A 12,573-nucleotide genomic window follows, 5' to 3' on the forward strand; every position below is an offset into this window, starting at 1 on the left:
GAATCCTCTCACCCCCTGCATCTCTGGCCTATACCCCAGTTCTTATATGCATGAATGAATAAATCTTTAAAAAATTGAAAAAAAATAAAATTTGAGTATTATTTTCTTTTAGTCCATCTACCTAAAGATTTGTCAATTTTATTGGCCTGTTTTTGGTCTTTTTTGAAGAGCCAACTTTTGATTTCATTCATTTTTCTTTTCTTTTGTTTTTTTTTGTATTTTTTTCTTATTTACTTTATCTGTTTATTTGTTTTCTCTGTATACCACAAATGCATCAAATTATATGCTGTTTGCTTTTCTCTGTGTGGCTTCTTTCAATAAGCATAGACCAGGAAAAAGAATAACTATAAAAAAGAAAAAAAATCAAGATCAACAAGCAACTATAAACCAGTAACTTTTATTTTATTTTAAAAGTTAACAAAAGTTTTATTTACAAAGGAAGGGGAATGAGGAAATGTACAACTCAGGGAGAAACGAGGGAAATAAATTCTTAAATGTCTCCTACCAGTTCCATCGACCTAGAATCCCAAGTGACCTGCCGTGACCAAAACTGCCTGGCCAAGAGAACGAGCTAAATGTTCCTGACCCCAGTAACATGGATGTTTTTTTATTTACAAATAGAGAAAATGGCTGCTTAACTCTGCTCTGAGGTCCTTGCCACTTCCATTTGGGGATTTGTAGTTACCAGTGTCTTGATGGAGTGGGGGTGGCATCCACAAAGCCTGTATGGAATTAGCTTCATTTTTTTCCATCATTTCTGTGGTGTTGAAGATCAAATGTATGGATGCTGGGGCACAGTCACAGATGAAAATTTTTCTCAGGGATCCCATTGGAAAGCAAACCAGTCTTTCCAGGTATTGCCTATTGTGGAAAGCAAAAGTCCTCCATTCCTGGGAAATAGTTTATCAGTCCAAGACAAAAAAAAACAAAAACAAAAACAAAAAAACAATCAAAAAAAAAAATAACATCTGGAGGCATTAGCCAAAACAAACCAGCAGAGATATCGAATCACAGGAAAAATATTAAAATTGATTCAACTTATGCAAAAATAGGTTCTCTCAACCTTGATCCCAAATGTTCCAACAGCGTAGCAAAAGTTTGCAAACAAAATCAACTTTTAAACCATATTACCTATTTTTGCATAAAATCACAGGGCAGAGTAACTAAACAGCAATTTTAGCTGGCTTTGTTGGAATACTCCATTAAGGATTAGAGTGAACTCTTGACACCACCAGTCCATGTAGGCTTCAAGAACCAAGTTGGCCTCATCAGACTCCACCTGGGTTTCCTCTTCTTGAGGGTACCAGGGTTTTTCTTTTTCTGGGTTGTCCACTACTGCCCATGGAGGCAGCTTCCTCACCTCCCTTGGAGGTCTTGGAACCTGCGGACAAAGCAACAGGTTCTCCTCTTGGTTCAGCTGTTTCAACTTCCTGGAAGATTCCATTCAAAGCCACACAATGACCCTCGTGTCCAATTGTTTTAGTTTAAGCAGACAAAATCCCTATGGAAGTTATGCAAAAATAGACTCCGAGATAAGTAGCAAAAAAATTACTACCACTATTTTCATGCTGTGTTGGTATCAAGGGGAGAGAAAATGTGAACACAAGTAAGCTTTGCTAGAAAAAAATACAACATTGCTGTAGATCCTGGTCACTCAAAACAAGAAAAGTTTATGAATTCAGAACAAAATGCAAAAATAATATCAGTATTGTCAAAGAAAACTTAGTAAAAATCAGGTGTATTTCCAAGTCTAGTCAGTTCTTTGTAGGAAATTTTTACTCTCAACACTTCCATCAATAGGAATCTGTTGAGGTCTTTTCTCCCTATTTTCTCCAGAAACAATTTCTGTACTATATAATATTGCAAGGCAACAATCACCATTGACAATTTAAATGCATATCAGGTATTGAGAGGTTGTATATACATTTTAGAAAACCAATGTGAACATTTCTGCACATGTCAAAGTGTTACCCATTTTCCCAAGTGACAGTGCTTCCCTTCTAGTTTTACTGAATTGGTAAGCCAAATAGGACTGATTCATCTAATGGCTTTCCCAAGAGAAAAGGGAGTAATCTTGTAGAGTGTCTCAGGCTATCTATGGAGGTTCCATAAAATTTCCTTATATCAACAGAACGACAGACTACCCAATTTTTACTTGAATTTAGATTTCTGGGAAGCTTTGCCATAAACATCAGAAAACAGCAGAAACAACAAACATTTGATGTCTATGAAGGCACTGGCTTAGTTCAGTATTACAATGTATACAATCAGAACATAACCTTTATTATTTTTTCCTTTTTTCTTTTTTTTTCCTTCTGGCTTGACTTTATTTTTTTTAAAGATTTATGTATTTATTTATACAAGCACTGGGTACAGTCAGAAATGCAGGAGGGTGAGAGAATTCACCAGAGCCACAACGGGAACAGAACAGGCAGACCAATGAAATACACTGCTGAGGGGAGCAGCGGGCGGCAGGAGAGGTCTGTGTGCCATGTGGGACCCTCATCCAGCGGCTGGGAATTGAACTGGCGCTGCAGAGGCTGCAGGCAGCTTCACAACCCAGCACTCAACTGCTGCGCCACTGGGGAGGCCCGTTGTTTTTGTTTTTAATGCAAGTGTTTGTAACTATAAAATATCCTTTTATCACCACTGTCAATGAATCTGATAAATTTTGGTATGTTGTGTTTTCATTTTCATTTGCTCTATGTATTTTCTAATTTCCCTTGTGATTTCTTCTTTGATCCATTGGTTGTTTAAAAGTGTGTTGTTTAATTTCCACAATTTTATGACTTTTCTGTTTCCTTCAGTTTTTTATTTCTAACGCTTCATCTCAATGTAATTGGAGAAGATAATTTATATGATATATTTTTTAGGGTCATATTTATTTAATTTTATTTTATTTTTTGACAATTGATGGTCTAACATATGGTCTATCTGGGAAAGTATTACACGTGAATTTGGGAAGAATATGAATTCTGTTGTGGTTGGAAAGTATTCTGTATATGTTAGATACAGTGTGTCTATTGAAATGTTTAAATCTTCCATTTCCTTATTTATCTTTTTTCTGGTTGTTATATTTTATTATTGTGAGTGGAATAATGGTCCCCCTAGTCTTTGAGCAGAGGTGGGAAACTAGATATACAAATTGAGTAGAAAAAAGTCAGAAACTTGGAAGTGTGGTTGGAGCCAGAATAGCACTTAGGGTATTACCTTGGTACTTCTGACTGGTCTTAAAATCACCTAAACTATGTTGAATGTGGTGGGAAGGGAATAAATAAAAGTTCCAGAAATCATGGCTAGGCTACCTGGCCCAAGGCCCAGATATATGATATAATAATTATTCCTCCTCAAAATTGGTTTAGGATTTAGGCAAGCTCAGATATTTTGATGGATTCTACCCAGAAATAGGAACTGAAGGAATGAAAGTAGTGGAAATGAGATTGGACTCAACAATGGGGTGGAAGAAAGTCCTGACTTCAAGTGCTAGCTATCATTTGAATTTGGGCAGATCAGTTGTACCTCTCTGAAATGTAATTTTCTCAAAATTAAAATAATTATATTCCCTGCTCTTTTTACTTTGGGATCATGTTTGAAGATCAAAATGAGATAATGGATTTTAAACTGTTTTTTATTACTGTAAATTGCATTATACTTAGAAAAGATAATCATTATTATGCAAATTTAAGTTTTCTCTATCTTCCACTTATCTTTGCTTTTCCTTTCTTTCCCCCCATTTCCATACTCCCTGTCATCCCTGTTTTAATTCCAATTGTCTCTTCTTCTCTTTTCCAGGCCCAGTGATCCGGGCTGAGGTGGGTGACACTATCCTGGTGATATTCTACAACCGTGCCTCTCAGCCATTCAGCATACAGCCTCATGGAGTCTTTTATGAGAAAGACTATGAGGGAACTGTGTACAATGATGGTGAGTAGGCAGGGTTCACAGCTAATGGGAGTTTCAGGTAATAACAGGTAACTATGTGACAAATAAATAAGGGAGGGAAGGTAAGAGAAGGAACTCAAATTAATTGTATTATGTGACTGTTGTTGAATGAATGTATGTTATAATGAGACAGATCTGAGTGCAATAAGAACAAATATTTCAATTATATTGAAATAAATTCAGATTATAAAAATGACATATGTGATAGAACTTTTTTAAAAAGGAAATTTATAAAATAAACATTCTTATATTTCTATTTATTTATTTATTTTTACATCATTGTTCATTTTTAAACAATGTATGCTTCCCCTCCCCTCAGGTGTAATCCCCATAGAATTTCCTTCAACAATGCATCTATGCACCATTACCAAAATTCCCTTGTGCTCCTCCTTCCCTCTCTTTGAAACTTCTCCCTCCTCCTCCTCTGCAGGATGTCTCTGATTTATAATTGTCTGGTGTTGTTTTGTTGTGTTTTATATTGTTATTATTTTTTACACTTATGTTTTATTTGGTTCCCCTATGTTCCTTCTGTAAGTGATACCATCCAATATTTTCTTCTTCCTTCTGAATTATTTCACTGAGCATAATTCCTTCTAGTTTCATCCATGTTGGATGGACCAGTTTGCATTCCCACCAGCAATGTAGGAGAGTACCTTTTTCACCACATTCTCGTCAACATTTGTTGTTGCTAGTTTTTGTTTGCGTTTTTTTTTTTTTTGATATGTGTCATTCTTACTGGTGTAAGGTTGTATCTCAATGTGGTTTTGATATGCATTTTCCTGATTATAAGGGATGCTAAACATTTTTTCATACATCTGTTGACCATTGGCATTTCCTATATGGAGAAATGTCTATTAGGTTCTTCTGCACATTTCTTGACTGGATTGTTTACTTTGTTTTTGTTGCATCATGTGAGTTTGTTATATATCTTTGTGATCAGTCCCTTAACAGTTAAATGTAATGCAAAGATTTTTTCCCAATCAGTGGGGTGTCTCTTTGTTTTTGTTAATGTCTCTTTTGCTGTACAGAAGCTTTTCAGTTTGATGTAATCCCAGGTGTTTATCTTTTCCTTGACTTTATTTGCTTGGGTGATGAGTCTTTAAAGAGATTACTGAGATGAATGTCTTGTAGTGGTTTACCTATATTTTCTTCTATATATTTTATGGTTTCAGGTGTTATGTTCAGTTCTTTTATCCATTTTGAGTTGATTTTTGTGCACGGTGAAAGGTATGATCTACTTTCATATTTTTACATGTGGTGGTCCAGTTTTTCCAGCACCATTTATTGTACAAACTTTCCATGTTCCATTGCATATTCTTTGTTCCTTTGTCAAAGATTAGTTCATCATATAAGTGTGGCTTTATTTCTGGACTCTCCATTTGGTTCCATTGGTCTGTGTGTCTATTTTTGTTCCAGTAACATACGGTTTTAAGTATTATGGCTTTGTAGTATAGTTTGTAGTATAGCTTGTAGTATAGTTTGTAGTTTAGTCCGTAGTATAGTTTAGTTTGTAGTATAGTGTAGTTTAGTTTGTAGTATAGGTTCTCCTTTGTTTTCCTCAGTAAGGCTTTTGCTATTCATGGTTTTCTGTGGTTCCATGTGTGCGTCATCAATATTTGTTCTATTTCTTTGAAGAATATCATTGAGATTTTTATTGGAATCACGTTGAATCAGTAAAATGTTTTGGTTGGATGGCCATTTTAGCAATATTTGTTCTTCCAATCCATGAACAGGGTATGTCTTTCCATTTCTTTGTGTCTTCTTCAATTTCTTTTAACAGTGTTTTATAATTTTTGTTGTATAAGTCCTTCTCCTCTTTTGTTCGGTTTATTCTCAAGTATATTTTTTCAATCATAAATTGAATGGTTTTCTTGATTTCTTCTTCTTCAGATTTAATGTTTGCATATAGGAAGGCTACTTATTTTTGCTTGTTGATTTTGTATCCTGCTACTTTACTAAACTCGTTGATTATTTTGAGTAGTTTTCTGTGGCATTTTTAGGGTTTTCTATGTATATTATCATATCATATGCAAATAGTGATATTTTAATTTCTTCTTTCCATATTTGGAGTCCTTGTATGTCTTTCTCTTGTGTTATTACTCCAGATAGGACCTCCAGTATTATGTTGAAGAGCAGTGGTGAGAGAGGACATCAGCTTGTTCCTGATCTTAAAGGGAAGGCCTTCTGCTTTTCACCATTGAGACTACCACAGACATTGGCTATGGGTTTGTTATATGTGGCTTTTATCATGTTAAGGTATGTTCCTTATATCCAGAGAATTTCAAGGGCCTTCATCATAAATGGATGTAGAACTTTGTTGAACACTTTCTCAATAGCTATCGATATGATCATATTTTTTTTATTTTTCTTCTTGGTGATGTATTGCATTACACTGATCAATTTTCATATGTTGAACCACCACTTGAACATGTATTATCAGGATGTATTATCCCTGATGCATTGTTGGATGCACTTGGTAAGGATTTTGTTGAGGATTGTTGTATCAGTGTCCGTTAGGGAGATTGGCCTTTAGTTTTCTTTTTTGTGTTGTGTTTGTTTTGTTTTGGTATTAGTGTAATGTTGGCTTCGTAGAACATATTTGGAATATTCCTTCTTTTTCAATTTTTTGAAAGAGTTTATATAGGATAGGCACTAATTCATTTCTGACATTTGGTAGAATTCATTTGTGAAGCTATGTGGGCCTGGGCTTTTTTTTTTTGGAGAGTGTTTTGATTACTGCTTCAATCTCTCTACTTGTAATTGGTCTGTTCAGGTGTTCTATTTATTCTTTATCTAGCTTTGGATGATTATATTGTTCCATGAATTTATACATCTCTTCTAAATTGTTGAATTTGTTTGCATATAAGTGTTCATAGTGATGTCTGATTATTCTTTTGATTTCCAAGGGGTCTGTTGTAATTTCTCCTCTTTCATTTATTATCTTTTTTTTTTTTTTTTGAGTTTTCTCCCTTTTTTTTTTTGTAAGCCTGGCTAGATGTTTGTCTAATTTGCTTATTTTTTTTTCAAAGAAACAGCTTTTGATTTCACTGTTTTCTGGATTTTTTTTTAAATTTCTATCATGTGTATTTCTGCTTTGATTTTAATTAATGCATTATTTCTCCTGGTTTTAGGTTTTTTTGGTTGTTGTTTTTCTAGTTCTTTGAGATGTGAGATTAGGTTGTTTCTTTGAGTTTTTTCTTGTTTCTTGATATGAGCCTGCATGCTATATATTTTCTTCATATTACTGCTTTTTGTGCTTCCCATACATTCTGGAAATTGGTAGACACCACTTTCTTTGTTGATCTACTCATTTGTCCAGTGGTCTGCTAGGAGTGTGGATTTCAATCTTCATGTGATGAAAGGCTTCCTTCTTTTCTTTTCATGATTTATTTCTAGTTTGATGCCTTCATGAACAGAGAAGATAGTTGGAATGATTTTTATCTTAATGCAACTATTTATGTTTGTCTTGTGGTCCAGTATGTGATCGATTCTGGAGCATGATCCATGAGTGCTTGAGAAAAATGTGTAAATCGGAATTTTTGGGGTTCATGTCCTATAGATGTCTGTTAAACCCATGAGTTCTGTGTCTTTATTTAGATCTCTAGTGTCTTTGCTTATTTTTTGTCTCAATGATCTGTCCATTGGTGTGAGTGGGGTGTTGAAGTCTCCTACTATATATGCATTTTCTTTAATGTCTGTTTTCAGAGCTGATAATAATTGTCTAATATATTTTGGTGCCCCTTCATTTGGTGAGTATATGTTGATGAGTGTTATATCTTCCTGATGTATTATCCCCTTGATCATAATGTGGTGTCCGTCTATGTCTCTTTTTACCATTTTTAATTTGATGTCCATTTCCTCTGATATAGTTAGTTGTAGCTCTCCCTGCCTCCCGTTTAGGTCCATTTGTTTATAGGATTTTTTTTTGCCAACCTTGTACTTTCAGTCTATGTTTATCTTTTGTAATTTAATGTGTTTCCTGGAAACAAAAAGGTTGGGTTTTGTTTTCTAATCCAGCCTGCTACTCTGTGTCTTTTTATTGATGAGTTTAGTCCATTTACATGTAGAGTTAATAACATCTGTATTTGCCATTTTGTTTGTCTTTTGTGATTTTTTTCCTTGCATCATTCTGTTCTTATTCATTCCTTTGTTGGTTTTGGCTTTGGAACTTCTTGTAGAATTTTTTGGTGTGTGGATTTAGTTGTAATGAATTTATGCAGTTTCTGTTTTTCTGAGAAGGTCCTTATTTTTTCTTCATAGAGGAAGGAGAACTTTGCAGGATAAAGTATATGTGGTTGCCATTTTCTGTCTTGAAGTTTGGTGAATATTTTTACTCCACTGTCTTCTTGCCGGGAGTGTTTCTTTGGAGAGGTCTGATGTCTACCTGATTGGTTTTCCCTTATAAGTTTTCTGTTTCTTCCCCTTGCCAGTTTTATTAATTTTTCCTTGGCTTGGACTCTTGCAAGCTTTACTGTTATGTGTCTTACTGTTGTTTTCTTTTCATTGTGGTAATTGGGTGTTCTCACTTCTTGTATGTCTATATTCGTCTCTTTTTTCATGCTAGGGAAATTTTCTTCCATTATCTCCTTGAATACTTTCTCAGTTCTTTTGTCTTGCTCCTCACCTTCTGGAATGCCTATAGCTCTTGTATTCCCTCTCTTCATGGAGCCTGATAATTGTTGAAATTCTTCCTTTGTACTTTTCTCTTATTTTTCTTTTTTGGTTCTTTTTATTTCTGTATCTTTGAGAGTACTGATCTATTCTTCCATTTCACTGATTCTGTTTTTGTTCCTTTTCCTAGAGTTCTTTATTTCATCCAGTAATCTTTTAATCTCCTGTGTTTCTTTTATTTCCTTTCTTAAGGTCTCATTTTCGTTCTTCAGTTCATTATTTGTCTCATATCACTTTTTTTTCCTTTTCTCTAATTTTATGCTTTTAATCATGATGATTAATTGTTTATCTGGCAAGCAGACAAGTTCTTCCATGTCGTTGTTGAGATCTGGTGACTGTTTTTCTTTTTATGATGTGTCCTTCCCCTGTGGGCTTGTTTGGTTATTTATATTTTTCCATGCTGCTTGCTTTCTAATTAGTTCAATGCATTGGGAAGTTATGCCACTAGTGCTGGCGGGCATCTCTTTGGAGTGCTCCTTCAGGGGTATTAGAAACTGTTTACCAGACTGAGTCCAACACTGTCAGACCAAAACTACACCAGGGTATTGATGCTGTGGCTGTGTTGCTGGGCACTGTCCCTTACAATTCCCTCTCTGTGGCGGCTCCTGAGAGCAATGTTACAATTGCCACAATTTCGCATTAATGTTGGGTGGCTGTGCTATCTTGGCACAATTGGCCCCCTGCCCCTGTGCGCTGGACTGGACAGTCAATGACGGGTAAGATCAGAAAGTTAAGTTCTGACAACCTAAGACAGGCGCAGTCCCCGAGGGGATTTTGGTTCCCACCTTTTCATCCATGAAAAATAACTGGAACAATCAGGCCTGGGCGTTGTTGAGGCTCCACCAAAATATGTTGTTACTCATTACCAGTAACTAGGCTCATAGTAAAGGAATGCAACTATGGAAACAGATTCTATTACTTAGTAAATAACATAGCCAAACACAATCATGAAAATAAATAATAGAGTATAGAATAAATAAAAATAAAGTAATGATATAAATATAAGTATAACAATAAATTAGAAGCTCTAGAACAAGCCTTCATTATGGAAATTAGAGTATGAAATGTTCTTGATTTATACTTGATTTCTTGATAAATAATAAGCAAGATGTAATGATATGTGTCACAGTATGCACGTATGCCTTGATAAATGATTAACCATATTCTGTGCAAAACACAATGAAGCAATTACTGTAAAAATGTATAAAAAGAGAAGATTGCTTTCAATAAATTGCACTCAGATTTTCACTCTCCCTTGAGTGTGTCTGTGTGTCATTCTTTCTTGTCCCTCGCCCTAATTCCTTCGATCACCTTTTGCTCATTCTCATTCAACCCTGAGATTGTCTCAATCTCCCGCCACCGCTGGGCTGGTCCGCGGCACCTCTCCCTGTATTTAGTCAGTTCCAGCAGGGATTTAGCTAGTTGATGATTTTATTCTGATTACTAGGTTGCACCAAAGATCTGCACTTACAGACCTGCATTTTTTCCCGGTAGTTCTCTGAGAAATGGAGGGGGGGAGTTGAACGTGGGGGCTATTGCTTATGCTGGGTGCTGTGTCTGCCCTTTGTTCACTGGGTACTGTGTCTGCAGCTGTGTGTATCCCATGCCCCGAATTCTACACTCTAGTTCTAAATTCCAGGGCTCTCAGATATAAAATGCTGGTTGTCACCCCGTGCAGTGCCCAATGTTATGGCATGTGTCACACCCCACACCCCATGCCCGGCTCTCAGTTCCAGGATGGGGGTCTTGCTCCATGCCTTGTTTCACTTCTCACCCCTGTTTGCATAGTCCACCACCTCTCAGAGCCTGAGGGTGGTTTTGGAATCCCTGGCTTCCAATTACCAGGGAACTGATGATTTTGTACTGATCACTAGGTGGCACCAGAGATCTTTCCTAGTATCTTTCCAGAACTGTGCTTCTTCCCGTAGGTCTCCAGGGGACAGAGTGGGGTGACATGGAATGCTCAATGGCTTGGGGGTGCTGTGTTTGGCCTGTTCCCCACCAGCATGGGGATCCCATGCCCCAAATTTCGTGCCCCAATTCTCAATTCCAAAGCCCTCAGATCTGGGATGTGGGCAGTAACCCAGTTCAGTGTCCACAGAAAGGGCACCTTTTGCACCCTGCACTTGTGTCCAGTCACTTGGGTTTTGATTACACAGTGAGGGTCATTCACCTCAGTGACGGCTCCTCCTAGTGTCCCCACAATCCTAGATTGCTGGCGCAGGGACCTGGGCAGCTGCTATCCAGTTATGCTTTTCGAGTGCCTGTATGCTTTTCCACACAAGCTTATTGGCTGGTCTTTGACTATTCTATTTGCAGCTCTGTCAGTGGAGTCCTTATCTTCCTGTAATGGTGCTGAGTTTGCGGTTACCCATTGTGGTTCCACTCACCTTTGTGGCGATTTCCACATGGTTCTCCACAGTTTCTGGTTGCAGGGTATGTTGCCTGCAGCAGTTCCTTTCCACTCACTGTCCTGATTGATCTCCAGTTTGTTCCTTTTTTTTTTCCCTCCTTTTTATTGGTCGGAGTGTGCCGGCTTTTTGGCATCCTCTTTTATTGCAACTTTCCTCTTCCAGCAGTTTGTCAGCATTGCCCGTTTATCTTTTGTGTCCCTGGTCTTGCAGGGACCTGCCGCTTTTCCACCCAATTAATTGTTTTTATGGAAGAACTTACTGGTAGCGATCTCTGCTGCCATGTTGATCCCTCTTCTCCATTCTTAGATTTTTATATAGTACATTTCTATTATATTTTATATATCTTTAAATATGTGTGCTTATAAAATGTATATATTCACAGATATTTGATCACATGGTTTTCACAGTTTTGTGTTATATTATGTTCACTTACTGTTATATTGTTTCCATTTTATCATACCATTATGATATTATATTTTAATAACTGAAAAATACTCCATCACATGATCTTGCCATAATTTATTTACCTTATTCCTTATTGTTGGACATGTACTTTTTTCATTATTTTTGATTATTGTAAATCATGTTGCAATGAGTGAATATATTTGGTTAAGATTGCTTCACAGAAGGGAATCCTAAAAGTCAGATTATTGTACAAATAATTTCTTGTTTTATCTGAGAATATAAACTTACACTAATCCCAAGCAGAAAAATATCAAAACTACTGAAAGTATAAAGGGCATATTTGCTAACAAATCTGGAGTAAAATAACATTCTGCAAGGCAACTGGTGTAGTCTCTTGAAGAAATCAATGACATGCAGAAGGAAAAAGAAAAATACCGGATGGCCTCACTCACAGCAGGAATTTAGAAAACCTAAATAAGGGACCAGGAAAAAAGACTAATTAATACAAAGTAAAAATCAAAATCAACAAGCAACTATAAACCAGAGACACACTACGGCGGGGGCCGGGGGGGGGAGGGAGGAAAGGGGAGAGGAAGGATTAGGGTCAAAATAAGGGGGGTGCAATTGTATGGGGAATATAACCAAAATGATAATGCATACATTGTGCAAAAATGAAAAATGATGTAAGAATTATATAAAATAAAATATTAATAAAAATAAATCAATGACATGGGCCAAAATAAACACAAGATGCAAATCTTGTTTTATCCTGGATCTTTAAAAAATAGCATTAGAGACATTTTGGAGATATTTGGAATTTTGTTTGTATAGGTTGGATGTTTGATGATATATGTGCAGTGATGATATTGTGGTAATGTATGCCATCAGACTTGCATTTTATTTTCACATGATTTAGCTAAAGCCCACAGATACTCCGTGTGTGTACACACTTTTGTGTGTGTTTAGAAATATATACACATAGATATAGATAAATTAAATATGGCAAAATGCTATCAACTCCAGGTAGTAGGATGATTATTGTACTATCCTTTAATGTTGTATATATGTTTGAAAATTTAAAGAGCTAGAAAATGAATTAGAAAAAACACGTGGAAACCATCCTAAATTATGCCACCCTATT

At 36.2% G+C, this 12,573-nt stretch overlaps 1 protein-coding gene across 7 annotated transcripts in view; it reads left to right on the top strand.

Annotated features, from left to right (window-relative positions):
* The window catches only part of HEPH (hephaestin), a gene marked incomplete at both ends in the record, with an annotated part of 101,946 nt that overhangs the window by 24,464 nt on the left and 64,909 nt on the right, over positions 1 to 12,573 (top strand). For 6 of the 7 annotated variants that reach the window (XM_084259131.1, XM_084259129.1, XM_084259128.1 and 3 more), the window contains one exon: positions 3,793 to 3,924. In XM_084259131.1, the coding sequence (XP_084115257.1) occupies positions 3,793 to 3,924 (132 nt within the window). The remainder of the gene's footprint in view (positions 1 to 3,792; positions 3,925 to 12,573) is intronic. The other variant, XM_084259127.1, reaches the window with a different exon arrangement.

This window comes from Talpa europaea (assembly GCF_964194135.1).
Source record: "Talpa europaea genome assembly, chromosome: X".
NCBI classification, from domain to species: Eukaryota; Metazoa; Chordata; class Mammalia; order Eulipotyphla; family Talpidae; genus Talpa; species Talpa europaea.